The sequence below is a fragment of the Sus scrofa genome, chromosome 14 (assembly GCF_054392235.1).
Source record: "Sus scrofa isolate SSC_HxYL_T2T_F1_AM1 chromosome 14, Sscrofa_HxYL_maternal_Yorkshire_Landrace_v2.0, whole genome shotgun sequence".
In the NCBI taxonomy this organism is placed as follows: domain Eukaryota; kingdom Metazoa; phylum Chordata; class Mammalia; order Artiodactyla; family Suidae; genus Sus; species Sus scrofa.
Window position 1 is genome coordinate 43,990,916 of NC_139396.1, and position 20,395 is coordinate 44,011,310.

At 49.7% G+C, this 20,395-nt stretch overlaps 1 protein-coding gene across 4 annotated transcripts in view; it reads left to right on the forward strand.

Moving 5' to 3' along the window:
* The first annotated feature begins 92 nt into the window (after window positions 1-92).
* The window catches only part of POLE (DNA polymerase epsilon, catalytic subunit), a 55,983-nt gene continuing 35,680 nt past the window's right edge, over window positions 93-20,395 (forward strand). For all 4 annotated transcript variants that reach the window (XR_014825803.1, XR_014825804.1, XR_014825805.1 and 1 more), the window contains exons 1-20: window positions 93-206; window positions 3,087-3,228; window positions 3,864-3,944; window positions 4,520-4,564; window positions 4,732-4,824; window positions 5,132-5,286; window positions 6,868-7,009; window positions 7,135-7,215; window positions 8,037-8,144; window positions 8,472-8,582; window positions 8,851-8,936; window positions 9,101-9,220; window positions 11,176-11,308; window positions 11,398-11,511; window positions 11,621-11,833; window positions 12,093-12,200; window positions 17,452-17,580; window positions 17,656-17,758; window positions 17,841-17,987; window positions 18,638-18,783. Coding sequence is in view for 1 of the 4 variants with exons in the window: in XM_021073944.2 (XP_020929603.2) it covers window positions 145-206; window positions 3,087-3,228; window positions 3,864-3,944; window positions 4,520-4,564; window positions 4,732-4,824; window positions 5,132-5,286; window positions 6,868-7,009; window positions 7,135-7,215; window positions 8,037-8,144; window positions 8,472-8,582; window positions 8,851-8,936; window positions 9,101-9,220; window positions 11,176-11,308; window positions 11,398-11,511; window positions 11,621-11,833; window positions 12,093-12,200; window positions 17,452-17,580; window positions 17,656-17,758; window positions 17,841-17,987; window positions 18,638-18,783 (2,319 nt within the window). In the remaining 3 variants the exon portion in view is untranslated. The remainder of the gene's footprint in view (window positions 207-3,086; window positions 3,229-3,863; window positions 3,945-4,519; window positions 4,565-4,731; window positions 4,825-5,131; window positions 5,287-6,867; window positions 7,010-7,134; window positions 7,216-8,036; window positions 8,145-8,471; window positions 8,583-8,850; window positions 8,937-9,100; window positions 9,221-11,175; window positions 11,309-11,397; window positions 11,512-11,620; window positions 11,834-12,092; window positions 12,201-17,451; window positions 17,581-17,655; window positions 17,759-17,840; window positions 17,988-18,637; window positions 18,784-20,395) is intronic.

Here is a 20,395-nt window from a genome sequence, read left to right on the forward strand (position 1 = left end):
TGGGCGGGGCGCAACACGCCTCCTGATTGGGCCGCGTTGGCGGTGGGAGGGGCCGCCTTCCGGTATCTCGCGAGATTTGGTGGGAGCGCGCCAAATTTCTCCAGGGAAGTGGTAGCGGCGGCAGTGCAGGCGCAGCCCGGCGCGATGGTTCTGAGGAACACCGGGCGGCGGCGCGCGGAGCCCGGCCCGGAGGGCGAACCCAGCCGGTGAGGGGCGGCCTGGCCTCCCGGGCGGGCTGAGGGCGGGCTCGGCCGCCCTTCTTTTCCTCCAGAAGCGGCGAGAGCGCTCTGGGCGCTCTCCGCGGCGGCAAGACTGGGGACCGGGTTTGAGAGTCGGGGGTCTCTCTGCTGCTGCCCCTCGCCCCCGAGGTGCCGCCTCTGCACCCCCGTCACCTTGTTCGAGGCCCTCGCGAGTGGCCCAGCGGAGGCGCGGGTGGGGAAGGGACGCCGGATGAGAGGAGTGTCTCTGGGACTGAACCGAGAGGAGGGACTGCGCGGGAACCTGGGCCTTTGCCGACTCTTCACCCTGCGGGGTAGTTCCTAGGAGGGGCTGACAGGCGTCCCTGTCAACGCCACCGGCGCTACCGGTGACCACAGAGAGCTGGCTGAGGCTTTGTGCTCTAACCTCCAGAACCCCCCCCCCCCCGCCCCGCTACGTGGCATTTGTGCTGGAATCGAGGCGGCAGAGATGCGAGGCATGGACCCGGGTTCTCTCCCTATCCGGCCCCTTGCTTCCCTCGGACTCGCTGCATTCCTTAGGGCGGCGGATGCCAGCGAAGCTGCCAAAGAAGAGTCGCTTTTGACTTTTCGCAGAGTGCTCGGACAATGTCTCATTTAGTAAACAGTCAGTATGGTAGTTATCTTTGTTACTGTTGTCTCCATTTTTCAGATTTTCTACTGCCACGGGATAAACTGTGAGTTATACAGCTCCCCAGAAAAGCCTCGAGAGGCGATATGGTCCAAGTGAGCAGTTTTCGAATCCACTTAATCCCACTCACTTGGTAACAGGATGGCACCCATGCCGTGGTATTTGGAGGAATGCAGTACAGAGGGCTGCCCGCCCACGGGGCAATCCTCCATAAGTAGTATTTCATTCAGTCTTGATCTGATAAAAGTTATCTTATTGGGAGTTGCAGTCCTGGCACAGTGGAAACGAATCCGACTAGGAACCATGAGGTTGCGGGTTCGATCTCTGACCTCGCTCAATGGGTTAAGGATCCGGCCTTGCCCTGAGCTGTGGTGTGGGTCGAAGACGCAGTTCGGTTCTGGCGTTACTGTGGCTCTAGCATAGACCAGCAGCAACAGCTCTGAAGAAAGGTTATCTTTACTCTAGCAAGGCCTGAAATACAGTTTTTCTGTTTTTGATCTAAGGTGAATCCAGAGATTTTTATTTTATTTTTGGTGGGCACCTCTGCAGTCTGTGGAAGTTCCTAGGCCAGGGATTGAACCCATGACACAAGCAATGACAATGCTGGATCTTTAACTCGCTGAGCCACAAGGGAACGCCAAATCCAGAGATTTTAGAGATTAAGGTGTGTTGGTAGTGTGTTGGTTTCTCGTTGCTGCTGTAACAAATTACCACTTGGTGGCTCACACAATACAAGTTTATTCTCTTACTGGTCTAATAAAGTCAGAAGTCCTAAAATGGGGAGATTATATTGGTTCATTTGCAATTTTCCCTAGCTAGGCAAGGGGCTTGGAATAGAGGGGTAGAATTAGAATCCTCAGTAGGAAAGGAAAAAGCTTTTGGCTGGAGTGTTGCACAGATATGTGCCCTATTGGCTGTGTTTGGAGAAGATTCTATAGGAACTCCTGCACCAGAACCTGCTACCCATCTCAGGCTGCAGACAACATTTTTCTCTTGTGGTCAGCAGCCACAAACCAAGATCTCTGTTCTCAAGAGTTCTCATCGTGGCTCAGTGGAAAAGAATCCGACTAGGAACCATGAGGTTGCGGGTTCAATCCCTGGCCTTGCTCAGTGGGTTAAGGATCCAGCATTGCTGTTAGCTGTGGTGTAGGTCACAGACGTGGCTCTGATCCCAAGTTGCTGTGGCTCTGGTATAGGCTGGCAGCTGCAGCTCCAATTTGACCCCTAGCCTGGGAACCTCCATATGCCTTGGGTGCGGCCTTAAAAAGACCAAAAAAAAAGATCTCTGTTCTCTTGTGCTGTGCACTTAAAACCAATATCTCGGGAGTCCCACAGTGGCCTAGCAGTTAAGGATCTGGCCTTGTCACTACTATGGCTTGGGTTACTGCTGCAGCATGGGTTTGATCCCTGGCCTGAAAACTTCCACATACCAGGGTTGTGGCCAAAAAAATAATTTAAAAAAAAACAACTTTTTGTTTGAGATAATGGTAGATTCTTGTGCAGTTGTAAGAAATTATACAGAGAACACTTAACAACAGAGCCATAGCAACGCGAGATCTGAGCCATGTCTGTGACCTATACCATAGCTCACAGCAACGCCAGATCCTTAACCCACTGATCGAGGCCAGGGGTCGAACCTACAACTTCATGGTTCCTAGTCAGATTCAGATAGTCATTAACCACTGAGCCACAATGGGAACTCCTGGCTTTTTCACTCAGCATAATTCCCTTAAGATCCATCTAAGTTATCACATGTATCAATAAGTTTGTTTCTTTTTATCGATGAATTATATCCATGGGATGGATATAGCACAGGTTAACTATGTTGAAGAATATCTGGGTTGAATCCACTTTTTTGCTATAATGAACAAAGCTGCTATGAATATTCACATGCACATTTCTGTATGAACATGAGTTTTCTTTTCTCAGGATTCCAATACTGGCCTTTGTGCAATTTTTAACATCTCATGAGTCAGCAGAGTCTTGCCAAGATTGTTGTTTTATTAGTGTTCTGGTTACAGAGTTGAACAAGTCCTGCCCCAGTCATATTTTACATTTTCTCTATGAGTCCTGTTATCTTAATGAGCTATTTTGCCGAACGTCAGGCTTTTCAGGGATGTTCCTACTATGTCACGTCTGAGATGCTTACTCTGGAGGGATGAGGTTGCGGGGGTGGATGGTGTCATCAGTGGAAACTAGACCGTCCTGCTTTCCCTCAGGGATGATGGCCCCTCTTCTTCAGTCTCTGCGCTCAAGCGCCTGGAGCGCAGTCAGTGGACGGATAAGATGGATCTGCGGTTTGGGTTTGAGAGACTCAAGGAGCCTGGTGAGAAGACAGGCTGGCTCATCAATATGCACCCCGTAAGCACGTGCTTTCCTCCGACTTCCCGCTCCCGTGCAGGATTGGGCTGCAACCTTGTGGCATAGCCCTGGTCTGAAGAGTAGGTGACACCTGGCAGGAACCTGTTTGGGCGATATGGGTGGAGAGGAGATGGCTCTCCTACTTTGTTCTTCTTTAAATTTCTTTGGGTCATTGTCATGGTACAGTGGAAACGAATCTGACTAGTGTCTATGAGGATGTGGGTTCTATCCCTGGCCTTACTCAGTGGGTCGGGGATCTGGTGTTGCCCTGAGCTGTGGTTTAGGTCACAGAAGCGGCTCAGATCCCGAGTTGCTGTGGCTGTGGTGTAGGCCAGCAGCTGTAGCTCTGATTTGACCCCTAGCCTAGGAACCTCTATATGCCAAGGGTGCGGCACTAAGGAAAAAAAGTTTGTTTGGGTCATAAAAAGGCCACTGGGTTGACTGAGGTGAGGGGCATCTCTGTTACCCCTAAGAAATGAGAGGGAAAAGAGAAATTCCCATATGGAGGCTTTTATGATGTGGTTCTTGTGAATGGGGCTGGTGTTTTTAAGTGCTAGTTTCCCAGAGAAAGAGGAAAAGGCTCTCATACTGTGTAGAGGATAACCTTGTGCCCGTGTTGACTGATTTTCTTGTAGACTGAGATTTTAGATGAAGATAAACGCTTAATTAGTGCAGTGGATTACTACTTTATTCAAGATGATGGCAGCAGATTTAAGGTAAGCCTTTGAACCCCAAGAAGCAAAAAACCCCTCAGTAATGAGACATAGCTGTGCCCCAAATGACAAGTGTTCTTTTAGCTCTGTACCTGTGAGGTGAGAGGGGATGGGAGGCCTGTAGTGCACAGCCACCCAAAGCTCATCAGGAACTTGGGTCCCTTGGAGCCGCATTAGTCACTTAAGATGCCCTAAGAGGAGTTCCTGTTGTGGCTCAGCAGGTTAAGACTAGTAACCATGAGGATGTGGGTTTGATCCCTGGCCTCGCTCAGTGGATTAAGGATCCGGTATTGCTGTGAGCTGTGGGGTAGGTTGCAGATGTAGCTTGGATCTGGCATTGCTGTGGCTGTAGTGTAAGCTGGCAGCTGCAACTCCACTTCGACCATTGACCTGGGAACTTCCATATGCAATGGGTGTGGCCCTAAAAAAAAAAAAAAAAATAGTGCCCTAAGAGAAGCTAGCTTGGAAGGAGTGCAAAATGGTCAGTGTTGTGTCCCTTATATTCCTCAAACAACCTGTCTTCATTTTTTTCCCTTTTTTCTTTTTCATCCCCCCTGAATGGGTGGTGACTCTTGCAGGTGGCCTTGCCCTACAAACCATATTTTTACATTGCCACCAGAAAGGTAAGTCTGTAATTCATGGCATCAGGTCAGATGACTTGTGTCTCATTCTTTGGTTGGGGTGGGGGTAGGGGCTTCATAACTGGACATAAAGAGGTTTCTGGAGAAATAGGCAAGGAAGGAAATCATTTATACTAACGGGAAGTCCTTTCATTCTAATCCTGATTTAGGGTTGTGAACGAGAAGTTTCATCTTTCCTCTCTAAGAAGTTTCAGGGTAAAATTGCTAAAGTAGAGACTGTCCCTAAAGAGGATCTGGACTTGGTGAGTATCACCCAGCCCTTTAAGGGTAAATGAGGCCAGGCCCACCCTGCTTGTGGGGTGAGATGGGAAGAGGACAAGTTAGCACTTGTGGGGCAGGGCAGGTGTTGGGCTTTGGTGACTATCCCCACATCCTTTTAGAGGACTCTAGTGGCTTGCTTGGTGCCACATGCAGAGTTGGACAAGGTGCTTTGGAGTTGCCAACTCTTCAACTCATTGAATTACTTTTGAGTTGTTCTCCCCTTATTTTCTCTCCCCCGTAAAGTGTTTTTTCTCCTGAACTCACGAGCACCATTTGTTTACTCTGTAGCCAAATCACTTGGTGGGTTTGAAGCGAAATTACATTAAGCTGTCCTTCAACACTGTGGAGGACCTTGTCAAAGTGAGAAAGGAGATCTCCCCAGCTGTGAAGAAAAACCGGGAGCAGGGCCACGCCAGCGATGCCTACACGGCCATGCTCTCCAGGTGAGCTTCATTCCTTTAAGCATGGCAGCGGGGCAGTCCACAAGGACTGTTTCCCATTTTTTCCTGAGTTGACAAGATGGGTAGGAGGGGAAAAACTCAATAATAAAGTTACCTTAATGATTGGCTTCAATCACTGTGGAAACACTTTTGAGCAATAAGGTAGACTTTCTCTTTTTGGGGGCTGCGTCCACGGCAGAAGTTCCCAGGCCAGGGGATCGAACCCACATCCTCATCATCCTCATGGGTACTAGTGAGATTTGTTTCCACTGAGCCACAATGGAACTCCCATCCTAGACTTTCTTGTATGTTCTATTTTTGTTAAATGAATGGTGGCTTTTCAGCCTATATTTTTAGCTGTCCCTCTTTTTTTACATAGTGGTAGATTTGTGGCTCCAAGTTGAGTTGCTGTAACAGTAGACATTTTAGATTCCTAATCCCACCACCTTAACACCATCTGTTTTCACTGTCTATTTATAGCAAGTGCTAAGTTGTCTGCAAATGGTATTGAGTACCTAGATTTACATAGTACAATCTTCTCCAGAGAACCCTGGGGTTATACAGAGAAATTTAAAAACAGGACGCCAAACACCGTTCATTGAACATTTAGACATTAACCGTAATAGGTAATAGGATAAGAGATTAAGAAGAAATCTTGGCTAACTAAAAGTTATGATGACTTCAGAAGAACTAATTGTAACCTTTGACAAAAGTAGATCAGTTGGGATCCTGAACATTTCTGCAACCCCATCTTCCCCATCAGTGACCTAATTACTCTTCAGATAATTTCAAGTTAACCAGAGACCGAGTCCCCAGAGGCCTGAGCCTTCTCTAAAACTCATTGTCCTTTTTTTCCCCCTTAATAGTCCATTCAGTATTTGGAAGCTAATATTGGAGTGAATATTCTAGTGACAGTGATTTCCCACTTGGATATAATCAGAATAACTATGATGCAGAAATGGTTACTGTTTACCAGTCATGACACCTTGCCCAGAGCTTGTGATCGTTTCCTTAGGACACTTTCACAGGGTGGGCCTGTTACTGTCATCCTCATTTTTTTTTTTTGACGAAGAAACAAGCTCAGCAAGGGTGGGTCACTTCTGTAGACATGCCTCCTAAGTAACAGCTTCCCTTCTTTGTGCTCTTTTAATTGGGGTGTAACTTACATCCTATAAAATGCACGTCCTAAGTGTACTGAATTTCCTTGTGTTGGACTGCTGCTTGGTGGGGTGGGGGTCATTCCTTAAGGAGGGCCTCCTGTCCTGATCATCTCACCACCACTACCCCCTTTTTTAGGGCCGCACCCATAGCATTATGGACGTTGCCAGACTAGGGGTCAAATTGCAACTGCAGCTGCTGGCCTACTTCGCAGCTTACAGCAATGCTGGATCCCTTGACCCACTGAGTGGGGCCAGGGATCAAACCCACATTCTCATGGATACTAGTCAGGTTTGTTACTGCTGAGCCGCAGTGGGGATTCCTAGCCACTTTAATTTACCTGTTGTGTTTATACTGTGGACTCTGGTCTTCCCCCTCTAGCCCCGGTGGAGTGTGGTTGAACAGGCTGCTCTCTTTATTTTGCAGTGTTCTCCAAGGAGGCAGTGTGGTCATGGATGAAGAGGAAACCTCTAAGAAGATTGCTGACCAGCTGGACAACATTGTGGATATGCGGGAGTATGATGTGCCCTACCACATCCGCCTCTCCATCGACCTAAAGATCCACGTGGTGAGTGGGCTGTTGGACGTGGGTGGTTCCTGAAAGCCAGGACATGACATTGATGGATAGATGCATAGAGAAATAGACTTCTGTGGACTTGGAACTCTTTAGTCAATGCACCACGCATCCTGCAGGCTCATTGGTACAATGTCCGATACCGAGGAAATGCCTTTCCAGTGGAAATTGCCCGCCGAGATGACCTGGTTGAACGACCTGTGAGTATGGCTTGCATTTCCACCCTCCTAAATTTTCCAGTTTGTGGAGAGATCTAACTCAGCTCTGAAAGGTGAAGAAACTTGTTTGCTCCTTTTTCCTTTCTTTATTTTTTTTTGCTTTTTAGGGCCGCACGCATGGCAAATGGAAGTTCCCAGGGTAGGGGTTGAATCAGAGTTGCAGCTGCTGGCCTGCGTCACAGCCATAGCAACACAGGATTCCAGCTGTGTCTGTGACTTATACCATAGCTCATAGCAACACTGAATTCTTTTTTTTTTTTTTTTTTTTTTTTCCCGTCTTTTTAGGGCCCACCCCTGGCATATGGAGGTTCCCAGGCTAGGGGTCTAATTGGAGCTGTAGCCGCCGGCCCATGCCACGGTCACGGCAATGCTAGATCTGAGCCATGTCTGCGACCTACACCACAGCTCATGGCAACGCCGGATCCTTAACCCACTGAGTGAGGCCAGGGATCAAACCCGCAGCCTCATGGTTCCTAGTCAGATTGTTTCCGCTGCTCCATGACAGGAACTCTAAACTCTGAATTCTTAACCCATTGAGCAAGGCCAGGAGTCGAACCTGCATCCTCATGGATGCTATTGGGTTTCTTACTGCTAAGCCAGAATGGGAACTCCTCATCATGGTATTCTTGACATAGGTTGGTCAACCCCACAATGCCTGTCCCTCTTCTTCCCAAACCTTTCCCTGCAGCGGCTCGACTCTTGCTTTTAGTAACTGGCAGTAGAGTTGGAGGTGGTGGGTATCGAGAGAACCACTAGGGTCTCTAGAGCTCAGCTTGGTTTGTGGCTACATTTTGTCCCTCCAGGACCCTGTGGTTTTAGCGTTTGACATTGAGACAACCAAACTTCCCCTCAAGTTTCCTGATGCTGAGACTGACCAGATTATGATGATTTCCTATATGATTGATGGTCAGGTGAGTGGTGCCTTCTAGGATGTAAGTTCCGTGTGAACAGGGACCATATCTTTGCCCCAAACCAGAACAGTGTCCACTCCATGTTAGGGTTTTTGGTGAATAATGAGTGAATGGAGCCCACAAAATGAACAAGCAAGCTGTTTTGACATCAGCTACAGTCTGCCTTCCAGTGGGAATCTGAGGGCAAGTGGTGTGTCTCCTCTTGGGAAAGCTGGGGGTGCTTCCATTTTCTGCAGAAATTTTTATAGAGTCTCTGGGCTGCATGTAAAGAGGCGTGTCTACAGCCTTGTGGCTCTGACTTGGGCTGACTGCTGATGCACTTCCCAGGGCTACCTCATCACCAACAGGGAGATCGTCTCAGAAGATATAGAAGATTTTGAGTTCACCCCCAAGCCAGAATATGAAGGGCCCTTCTGTGTCTTCAATGAACCTGATGAGGTAGAGGTGTTGCTTGGGAACCTGCTTGATGTTTGGGGTTGGATGGGAAGAGGAGGCCTGATAACTCTTTTAGGCCTTGGCTTTTGTTAGATCGTAACAGCAGCTGGACTTGTTCCCAGGGGCTGGTCCTTGTCCACAGAGAGGCATGGAGGGGTGGAATTAAAGGCCTTATGGGAGGTTGCTGCTTCTCAGCATTGGAGAGGTGCTTGAAAATAGTTTGCAAAAGAGGAAAAGCAATCCTCTGACTGCTGGGGTTTGTTGAATTCAGGTTCATCTAATCCAAAGATGGTTTGAGCATGTCCAAGAGACCAAGCCCACCATCATGGTCACCTATAATGGAGACTTTTTTGACTGGTGAGTCTGAAAGGAGCAGAAGGTGCAGCGCTTGGTGGCCTGGTCGGGGGGGCTCCTCACTCTTGGAGAGGAACTCGCGTGTGGCACCCCCTGAGGACAGTTTGCCCTGTCTCTGCGGGAATTAGAAACTCACTGCCCTGTGCTTGTCCATCCTTCATCCTTAGGCCATTTGTGGAGGCCAGAGCTGCGGTCCATGGTCTGAGCATGTACCAGGAGATAGGGTTCCAGAAGGACAGCCAGGGGGAGTACAAGTCATCCCAGTGCATCCACATGGACTGTTTGAGGTAGGCCCCGCAGCTCACCTGGAGGTGCTTTGCAGTCTCTCGTGAGGACTTTCTGTGAGTGAGGTCCCTTCTAAAACACATTGGTCCTATCCACGCCCTCTTGAGGGAGGAAGGTAGATTCCAAGGAGAAGCTCCTGTCACCTAAGAGGACAGGTGCTGGGCCACTGGCTCTGACCAGGTCCAGGGATGTGTCTTTTTTTTTTTTTTTCCTGTCTTTTTGCCATTTCTTGGGCCACTCCCACGGCATATGGAGGTTCCCAGGCTAGGGGTCGAATCAGACCTACAGCTGCCAGCCTACACCACAGCCACAGCAACGCGGGATCCGAGCCGCGTCTGCAACCTACACCACAGCTCACGGCAACGCCGGATCGTTAACCCACTGAGCAAGGGCAGGGATCGAACCTGCAACGTCATGATTCCTAGTCGGATTCGTTAACCACTGCGCCGTGACGGGAACTCCCAGGGATGTGTCTTTGATTGTTTGTTCGTCATCCAGTCAGTCAGCAGACACATGCTGGACACTGGTCTTCAGGGTATGGAAGCCAGACTGGAAAGAGGCCTGGTAGATGAGGTTTGGTACTGTGGGAGCTGGCGGAGGGGCCTTGTTCCTTCCCCACATGAAGCTGTGTGGCGGCTGCCAGTCTCTCTTGAAGGGCAAGCATGGTGTCTGGACAGGCTGGAGTGTCCCAGCTGAGGACAAGCAAATGAGTGACCCAGAAGGAATGCTGGAGAGGAAGGGGGTTGTGCCCTGTGGGGAGGTGGTGGTCATGGGGAGCCACTGATGCATTTGAAGCTTGATCCATTTTCTTGTTAGCCCTGGCGTAGGGCACGGGGCTTGAAGGGAGTGGGCTGGGTCATAATGCGAACAGGAGTGAAGAGAGGGCTGGATGGGAAATATCTGAGAGGCAAGGACTTGGGGATCTACAGATCTGTGGGCAGAGGTGGAAGAATCATGGGGAACACTGGGCTCCTGGGGCAACAGGCAGAGCTCAGGTTCAAGGTAGAAGCAGGCCTGGGAGCCCCATTCATGTGGGGAGCATGGTGTAAAAATCAAAAACCAAAAAAAGGAGTTCCCATCGTAGCTTGGTGGAAATGAATCTAACTAGGAGGTTGTGGGTTCGATTCCTGGCCATGCTCAGTGGGTTAAGGATCCAGCATCCAGCATGCTGTGAGCTGTGGTGTAGGTCGCAGATGCACCTCAGATCTGGCATTGCTGTGGCTCTGGTGTAGGCCAGTGGCTACAGCTCTGATTTGACCCCTAGCCTGGGAATCTGCGGATGCCGCGGATGCAGCCCTCAAAAGATAACCCCCCCCCCCAAAAAAAGGTAATAGTTGATGGATTGTCAGGCAGAGAAGTAGAGGAGAGGTGGGGCCCTCGATGGAGGCGGTGATGTTGGGAGGCCACAGGGGACATTTCTGGGGAGAGGACGGCCTTCAGGGCAGGGGGAGCCAAAAAAGCTGAGATCAGATGTGGCCAGTAGGGAGTGTGGGTCTGCGAGAGGCAGCGGTGTCAGTTGTGGGCTGAGTCCTGGGGAGGAGGTGGAGACGGGCATGGAGTTGAAGGGGCACAGGGTGGTGAGTTGTTTTCATGCCAAGGGGTAGGCATAGCAGGGCAGGCCCTGGCAGCACCCATAGGGGACAGGCTGTGGAGGGATCTGGAAGGCTAGAGAGAAGGCCAGGTTCTTTCCCCTCACATCTGTATTTCTCTGAGGGCAGAGGGCAGTCCTTTGAGTTTGGAGGACTGGCTCTGGCAACTGCCTGTGTTTGTGGGCTTTCTGTGAAGCTAACCAGATCCGGTTGAGGGCTTTTCACAAGGGATCTGGGCCATGGGAAGTCCCGGAGCCCTTTGGAGTACCCGTCAGGACCCTGCATTTTCCTCCGCTGTGTCGGCTTGGCCACCTCTCCCAGGTTCCTGGGCCGCTTCTCAATCATCTCTGAGTTTTGCTCTTTCCCAGGTGGGTGAAAAGGGACAGTTACCTTCCTGTGGGCAGCCACAACCTCAAGGCGGCTGCTAAAGCCAAGCTGGGCTATGACCCTGTGGAGCTGGACCCCGAGGACATGTGCCGGATGGCCACCGAACAGCCCCAGGCACGTGCGCTGCCTGGCTGAGTTCACCTTAGGCTGGGGAGGGAGGCCTGCTGGGTGCCTCGCTGACCTTGCTCCGATGATCTCCTTAGACTCTGGCCACCTACTCAGTGTCAGACGCGGTAGCCACCTACTACCTGTACATGAAGTACGTCCACCCATTTATATTCGCCCTGTGCACCATTATCCCCATGGAGCCTGACGAGGTTAGTGCCTCTCCTGCCTGCTCCCTGAAGGGGTGGCCCCAGGGACCCAATGCAGACATGGCCCCTGGACTTTTGTGCTTGGCTCATGTCCTGGCATTTCCCCCCGCAGGTGCTGCGGAAGGGCTCCGGGACGCTGTGTGAGGCCCTGCTGATGGTGCAGGCCTTCCATGCCAACATCATCTTCCCCAACAAGCAGGAGCAGGAGTTCAACAAGCTAACAGATGATGGCCACGTGCTGGACGCCGAGACCTACGTAGGGGGACACGTGGAAGCTCTTGAGTCGGGCGTGTTCCGCAGCGACATCCCCTGCCGGTTCAGGATGGTGCGCCCCTCCTGGGTCTCCTGAGGCTTGGGCCCCTTCCCACGAGGGACCCAGCCCATAAGGGCTGGAGTAAAGCCCTTGGCCCCTGCTTGGCCTGTAGCCCTGTCCTTTGTCTGCCTTCCCTCTTCTCGGGTGCTGCAGGGCGAGCACTTGTCTCCTTCTGGAGCATTCTTTTTGTAGCTTTCCACCCGAGGCACTTCAGTTAGTGGGAGGGCGTTTTCCTGCCTTATGGGTATCTTCTCCTGCTTGTTTGTGTTAGAATCCTGCTGCCTTTGACTTCCTGCTGCAGCGGGTGGAGAAGACCATGCATCATGCCATCGAGGAAGAGGAGAAGGTACCCATGGATCAGGTCACCAACTTTCAAGAGGTAATACTTGGGGGATCTGGAGAACAGTCTGTTTACACAGGCTGCCTTGCAGACTGGCTTCTGTCAGTGGCCTGCTTATTGTGCACCTACTGGGTGGGGTGCTTGGTCACTGAGACAGAGGACACAGGGCCTCGTGTGGTCTAGTAGGAGGGGACTGTGTGGTGGTCACGGTGAATGAGGCAACTTAGTGAGACAGGAGAATTTCGCAGAGAATTTTGATAGCTTTTGGAACATAGCTGGGGGCCGATGGAGAGAGGAAGGCCAGTTTCAGGCCAGTTCATTTGAACTGTGTTTTGTAGGCAGTTGGGGAGGCATTGGAGTGTTTTTAATTTTTTATTGTCAAGGAAACTTTTTTTTTGTTTTTTAGAGCTGCACCTGTGGCATATGGAGGTTCCCAGGCTAGGAGTCGAATCAGAGCCACAGCTGCAGGCCTACACCACAGCCACAGCAATGCCAAATCTGAGCCGCATCTGCGACCTACACCACAGCTCATGGCAACACTAGATCCTTAACCCACTGAGAGGGGCCAGGGATCAAACCTGAGTCCTCATGGATGCTAGTTGGATTCGTTTCCACTGAGCCATGACAGAAACTCCAAGGAGACTTTTAAAATGATGATCGAAGTTCCTACAAATTACAGGGTAGAATATAGTGACTGTAAAATCCATCACATGGTCATTAGGAAGCACCATTTACAAAATGTGTCACATGATGGGAGGTCTCAGGCATCTCCCTCCTTAATGGTCCTGTTCTGTCAAGCCCTGCTTAACACTTCAGCATTTTCAGTTGCTCTAGTGGTTTGCAGTTTTCACCAGTTTTAGAATTGCCTTCAAGAAATGTCTTATAGGAGTTCTTGTTGTGGCTCATCAGGTTAAGAACGCGACTAGTATCCATAAGACACGGGTTCAGTCCCTGGCCTTACCTAGTGGACTAAGGATCTGGCATTGCCTTCAGCTGTGGTGTAGGTCACAGATGTGGCTTGGATCTGATGTGGCTGTGGCTCTGGGGTAGGCCAGCAGCTAAACCTCCGATTCTACCCCTAGCCTGGGAACTTCCATATGCTGCAGGTGTGGCCAAAAAAAGAAAAAAAAAAAAAAAAAAAAAGAAAGAAATGTAACAGATTCACCAGGTAGAATTCAAACAAGAATGTGTGCATGTGCTCTGCTAACTATAAAGTCCTGTGCAGCTGTTGTCAGCTACATCTGTCATACACTTTGGGAACTCCCCAGGATCAGCTTGGGAAGAAGGGTCTGGGCTGAGTAACAAACAGGAGGTAAAGAACACCTTGAGGGAACCAAGTCTGAGAGGCAGTGAAATGAGTGAGGAGTGAGGCAGAAAGAGGGACTGCGCAGCCTTAGTGAGTCTGGATGTGAACTCTTTCAAGATGACAGGTGCTATGTCTCAGTAGCTGCTTCCAAAGCCCCTGACAGTATTTTCTGCAGGGCGGCCCAGGGTCTTTAGGAAAAGGGAGCAGGTTCACCTTTTATTCCTGAGTGATCCTCCTGGCAGTGGTGCAAAGACAGCCTTGGGAGGTGTCAGCTGAGGGATCACAGTGCTGTCTTTCGTGTCCAGGTGTGGTCCCCTGTCACCTCAGCCTTCCTTCTTATTTGGATCTTCTCATCTTCCCTCCTTGAGCAGCTTTTTAAACATGCCTTAGCATGCTCTCCAAATGGTTCATTTACATAAAATTCAGTTAGAAACAGTAAGTATTACATTTCTGGTGTTTCCTCTTCTACTTGATAGATATACCGCTTAGTCATTTTTTTCCCTTACAGTTTTAGTTGGACTACTTTGAAGGGTTTTAAGAAACTTTTAAATACTAAGGGCAGTTTTGCATTCAAGTGATTTTCTAATATGACTTTACCAAATTTAATGTTACTTTATAAAAAGAGATGGCTACCCTTCTTATTAATGTTTTTCTTGTGGTTAATTTTTACATAATTTAAATGTGGTTTATACTTCAGTGCGTAAATCAGAGGTTGGCAGGGAGTTCCCATTGTGTCTCAGCGGAAATGAATCTGACTAGCATCCATGAGGATGAAGGTTCAATCCCCAGCCTCGTCCGTGGATTAAGGATCCGGCATTGCTGTGAGCTGTGGTGTATGTCGGCAGCTGCGGCTGCTCTTGGACCCCTAGCCTAGGAACCTCTGTATGCCAAAGGTGCTGCCCTAAAAAGCCAAAAAAAAAAAAAAGAAGAAAAAAGTAAAGCAGAGGTTGGCAAACTACGTAGCCCATGAGGTCTGTTACAGCCAGCAAGCTAAGAATAGTTCCCTTCCTTCCTCCCTCCCTTCCCTCCCTCCTTCCCCTGTGGCATATGGAAATTCCTCAGCTAGGGATTGAATCTGAACCACAGCTGGGACCTGCATTGCAGCTGTGCTGGATCCTTTAATCCCCTGTACCTAGCCAGGGATCAAACCTGTGCCTCTTAACTCAGTTGTATTCTTAACTCACTGCACCACAATGGGAACTCCTCTTTTTTTTTTTTTTTTTTGTCTTTTTGCTATTTCTTGGGCTGCTCCCGTGGCATATGGAGATTCCCAGGCTAGGGGTCCAATCGGAGCTATAGCCACCGGCCTACGCCAGAGCCACAGCAACGCAGGATCCGAGCCGTGTCTGCAACCTACACCACAGCTCACGGCAACGCCGGATTGTTAACCCACTGAGCAAGGGCAGGGATCAAACCCGCAACCTCATGGTTCCTAGTCGGATTCGTTAACCACTGCGCCATGACGGGAACTCCATATTTTTTAAATGTTATTTTAAAAAAAGACTGTGTGACAGACTGTGGCCATGAACCTGAAGTATTTATCATCTGGTCCATCACAGAGGTTTGCTGATCCCAAATCTAAAGTTTTTTTTTGAGCCGGCTTGTCTAAGAATGCCAGTGTAGTAAGTTAAATTATCCAATAAATGCTAGGTTAATTCCTAAATGTAGTAGTTCTCAAAATTTTAGTGTGACATTTCTTGTGAACATATTGGACAAGATGAACCACGTATGTAATGTTCTGTTTTAACTAGGTATTAGATTTGGGGGAGTGAATATAAATATATGACTATCAGAAACCTGTTTAGCCTTTTATAGTTTCAGTGACTTTTTGTTTTTTAGAACAATATTTTTATTTCTAGAAGCTCTCTATTGGTTATTTTTCAAATGGGCTTGCTTGCTTTAAAGTGGACTTTTAGGAGTTCCCGTCATGACTCAGTGGTTAATGAATCTGACTGGGAACCATGAAGTTGTGAGTTCGATCCCTGGCCTCGCTCAGTAGGTTAAGAATCCGGCATTGCCATGAGCTGTGGTGTAGGTCGCAGATGCAGCTCTGACCCCACGTTGCTGTGGCTCTGGCGTAGGCTGGCGGCTACAGCTCCAATTAGACCCCTAGCCTGTGAACCTAGAAAAGACAGAAAAACAAAAAATAAATAAATAAATAAATAAAGTGGATTTTTAGAATTCCCATTGTGGCTCAGCAGGTTAGGAACCTGGCGTAGTGTCTTTGAGGATGTGGGTTGGATCCCTGGCCTTGCTCAGTGGGTTAAGGATCTGGCATTGCCACAAGCTGCAGAATAGGTTGGATCCTGTGTGGCTGTGGCATGGCCCGGCAGCTGTAGCTCCAATTTGATCCCTAGCCCAGGAATTTCCATATTCCCCAGGTATGGCCCCCAAAAGAAAAAAAAAAGTAGACTTTCTCTCTTCTTGTGTGTGTGTGTGTTTTTTTTTTTTTAACTAAAAAAAGTTTTGTCTTTTTAGGGCACACCCACAGCGTATGGGGGTTCCCGGGCTAGGGGCTGAATTGGAGCTTTAGCCACGGGCCTATGTCACGGCCACAACAATGCCAGATCCAAGCCACATCTACCAAATCACAGACCTGAATTAGGGCCCATGGTGACAGAAGCTCCAGGAAGACATATCCCTCGCCCAGAGCCTAGAAGAGACATGGCTTCAGTGAGCACGCTTATTCTAGTTTATCTTTCTGTGGAGGTGCCTTTGAGAGGCCTGCCTTTTATTTGGGGCCTGCGTTTTATCTCCCTGCTGTGTGCGGGCTGCCCTTCCCTGAGGAGGCCTCAGAAGGAAAGAGCTCACAGCACAGGCCTGAGGCTGCTGACCTCAGGAAAGCCTGCTCCGTGGCTGCCCTACCCTGGTGGCTGGGAACTTTTCAGGAGGTTTTTCACCTTCTGAGAGGAATGCCTTACGTCTCCTTAGGTTCCCTGTGCAAACAACATGATTTATGCTGTTTCCTCCTACATGTCTGGAGTTTTGGTCTGTGCAGGCTGAGGGCCAATGTGATTGGCCCCCAATAAACACCCTGGGCGCTGGGGCTCCATGAGCTTCCCCCGAATGGTCCCGTCTTGATGCTGGAAGAATTAAGCTCATCCCATCTTGAGCCTGGGCTTCTCCTGATTTTGTCCCAAACGTCTTTCCCTCTGCTGATTGAGCTCTGTGTCTTTTCATGTGAGTCACCAAACCTGGGAATGGTTGCAGTGACCCTGCCACAGGACTCAGCCTCTGCTAGGTCCCCAACTGAATCAGCTGATTGTTCATGCTCTGGTTGTGATTCTGCTTATTCTCTGGGGATGACCTAGTGGCACTTTCTTTTTGTCTGTTTAGGCCCGCACCCGTGGCATATGGCATTTCCCAGGCTAGGAGTTGAATTGGAGCTGTAGCCACCAGCCTGTGCCACAGCCACAGCAGCAGCAGATCTGAGCTGCATCTGCAACCTATACCACAGCTCATGGCAACACTGTATCCTTTAACCCACTGAACAAGGCCAGGGATCAAACATGCATCCTCATGGATACAAGTCGGATTCATTACCACTGAGCTACAATGGGAACTCCTAAGAGGGCTTGTTCTTGAGCCCATGCCAACCTCTTGATCCTTCTTCTCTGTCAGATGAGGGGTTGCCGGGACAGGGACGGCATGTCACACACCTGCATCAGGGGGCACTGGTGGCCCCCAGGAAGTGTGGCTGTTGATCATCTAACTGGGTCCCACACTCTTGTTCAGATGGGCCATGCCGTGTGAGGCCACAGACTGTCATGCACTTTTTTACCAACCCCCAGAGTTCTTTTGGGGTGGAGGCTGCTGCTTCCTCTGATGCTGTCCTCTGCCCTTACTTGCAAGTCCCTGCACCTACAGGCCTGGTGTTGGTGGTTGTGGTATGTCTGAGACCCTAGGTGCTTTCTCTGTCACACTGTTCAATCTCTAGTTTTCATGTTGGTCACCAGGCTCCACTTCTTTCCTCTTTCTTGGTAGGTGTGTGATCAGATTAAGACCAAGCTCACCTCCTTGAAAGATGTTCCTAACCGAATTGAGTGTCCTCTGATCTACCACCTGGACGTGGGGGCCATGTACCCCAACATCATCTTGACAAACCGCCTGCAGGTGAGCCAGATTCTCACATTAGAACTAAGCTCTTTCTGCCCAGACCCTAACTGCTCCCTCTGTGTCCCCTCACAGCCCTCTGCCATGGTGGACGAGGCCACCTGCGCTGCCTGCGACTTCAACAAGCCTGGAGCAAACTGCCAGCGGAAGATGGCCTGGCAGTGGAGGGGCGAGTTCAGTGAGTGTGTGCCCTGGGAGGGCCGCCCAGCAGGAAGCGGGCGTGGTTCTCCATCATGGACTGTTCCCATCACCCCTCCTAGTGCCGGCCCGTCGCAGCGAGTATCATAGGATCCAGCACCAGTTGGAGTCAGAGAAGTTCCCTCCCTTGACCCCAGAGGGCCCAGCCCGGGCCTTTCATGAGCTGTCCCGTGAGGAGCAGGCTAAATATGAGAAGAGGAGGCTGGCAGGTGAGGCCACGTGCCCTCTGACTCTTGAGTCCCCCTTGGGTTGTTTGGGAGTGTCACACTGGGAGATCAGGTGGACCAGCTGTTGAGCTAGATGAGACCACTGTTGGCTGGTTCTTCCTATAGGCTTCCTTTCGTCACCATCTTCCCACGAGTGTTCAGGTACCCAGCCCTTCTTCCTGTGTTCTTTGTGCATTTGGTCTCTTGGATTTGATTCATTAGCAGCATGTCTTTGAGGTTGCTGCTCCTCTGTGTTAACCTAAAAAGTCTCATTTGTTGGTATCCATAGCCAAGCTCTTTTGTTTTGGTTTGGTTTGGTTTTTTGCCTTTTTAGGGCCACACCTGTGGCACATGGAGGTTCCCAGGCTAGGGGTCGAATTGGAGATGTAGCTGCAGGCCTACTCCAGAGCCACAGCTTTGAGGCAATGCCAGATCCTACAGCCACTGAGCAAGGCCAGGGAGCGAACCCACATCCTCATGGATGCTGTTTGGGTTTGCTAACCGCTGAGCCACGACGGGAACTCCTTTTTTTCATTTGCTTTTGTTTTTGTTTTTTTGTTTTTGTTCTTTATTGCCAAGTTCTTTTGGCTGTGCCCCGGAGGCCTGCCTCCTGTGTGGAGCTAAACTGTCCCCCACTCTCACCTGGGCCTCAGATTATTGCCGGAAGGCATACAAGAAGATCCACGTGACCAAGGTGGAAGAGCGTCTCACTACCATCTGCCAGCGGGAGAACTCTTTCTACGTGGACACGGTGCGTGCCTTCCGGGACAGGCGCTACGAGTTCAAAGGTCTCCACAAGGTGAGTCTGACATTTGTAAAGTTGGAATAAATTCTAGTTTCTAAGGTGAAAAATCTTTGCTTGGTGTTGTCTGGATGTTTTGCCCCCAACCCCTGAACTGAGCTGGCACATGTTCAGACAATAAGTGTGCAGTTGCTTTTTTTGTGTTTTGTTTTGTTTTTTGTTTTTGGCTGTGTCCGCAACTTGTAGAAGTTCCCGCAGGTATCAAACCTGTGCCACAGCAGCGACCTGAGCCACTGCAGTAACAACACCAGACACTTAACCTGCTGCACCACCAGGGAACTCCTTTGCAGTTGTTTGTTTTTGTTTTCCTTTTTTGGCTGCCCCATGGCATACGGAGTCCCCCAGCCGAGGATCAGATCCGAGCCACAGTTGCAGCCTACATCATAGCTGTGGCAATGCTGGATCCTTTAACCCACTGTGCCAGGCTGGAGATCGAATCTGTATCCTGGTGCTGTAGAGATGCCACTGATCCTGTTGTGCCACAGTGGGAATTCCTATGCAGGTTTTTGTTTTTGTTTTGTTTTGTTTTGTTTTGGTCTTTTTTAGGGCCACACCCACGGCATGTGGAAGTTCCCAGGCTAGGGGTCAAATTGGAGCTATAGCTGCCAGCCTACACCACAGCTACAGTGATGCCAGATCTGAGCTGTATCTGTGACCTACACAGCAGCTTGTTGTGGCACCAGATCTTTTTTCTTTTTTTTTTGTCTTTTTGCTATTTCTTTGGGCCGCTCCCGCGGCATATGGAGGTTCCCAGGCTAGGGGTCGAATCGGAGCTGTAGCCACTGGCCTACGCCAGAGCCACAGCAACGTGGGATCCGAGCCGCGTCTGCAATCTACACCACAGCTCATGGCAACGCCGGATCGTTAACCCACTGAGCAAGGGCAGGGACCGAACCCGCAACCTCATGGTTCCTAGTCGGATTCGTTAACCACTGCGCCACGATGGGAACTCCGGCACCAGATCTTTAACCCACTGAGTGAGGCCAGGGATCAAAACCCTCCCCTCATGGAGACTAGTTGGGTTCTTAACCCACTGAGCCACTATAGGAATTCCTGGGCTGGCCATCTTTATAAATAAAGTTTTATTGGAACTGAGCTTAGTTTGCCCACAGTAGCAAGGGAGCAACTGAGTCAGAAACTGAGGCTGCACATCTACAGGACACATCGTGTGGCCCTTTACTTTGCCAACCTCTGACTGGGAGGACTGAGGGGAATGTTTTTACCTATAGATTTCATCCAGTAGGATTCGGGAAAATACATAGCAATTCCTCTATGTATATTAGCAGGCAGTTGCTTTTTATTTAGGCAAATGGAGTTTTTTCTAAGAGACCTTCCTTCACTGCCAGATTCTGTGAGTCTTCCTTCACATCCCACCCTGCTCTGATAGCCTGTAATCATCATGCTTAATCATTATTAACTTTTTTGTCATTTTTCATTTTGGGTAAATGTATATAATGTAAAATTTAACAGAAGTGTAGAAGTCAAAGGCATTAAGCACATGCATATTGTTGTGCCACTGTTACCACCATCCATCTCCAGAACGCTTTATCTTGCAAAACTGAAACTGTACTCATTTTGCAGTAATCCCTATTTTACTTTCTGTGGACTG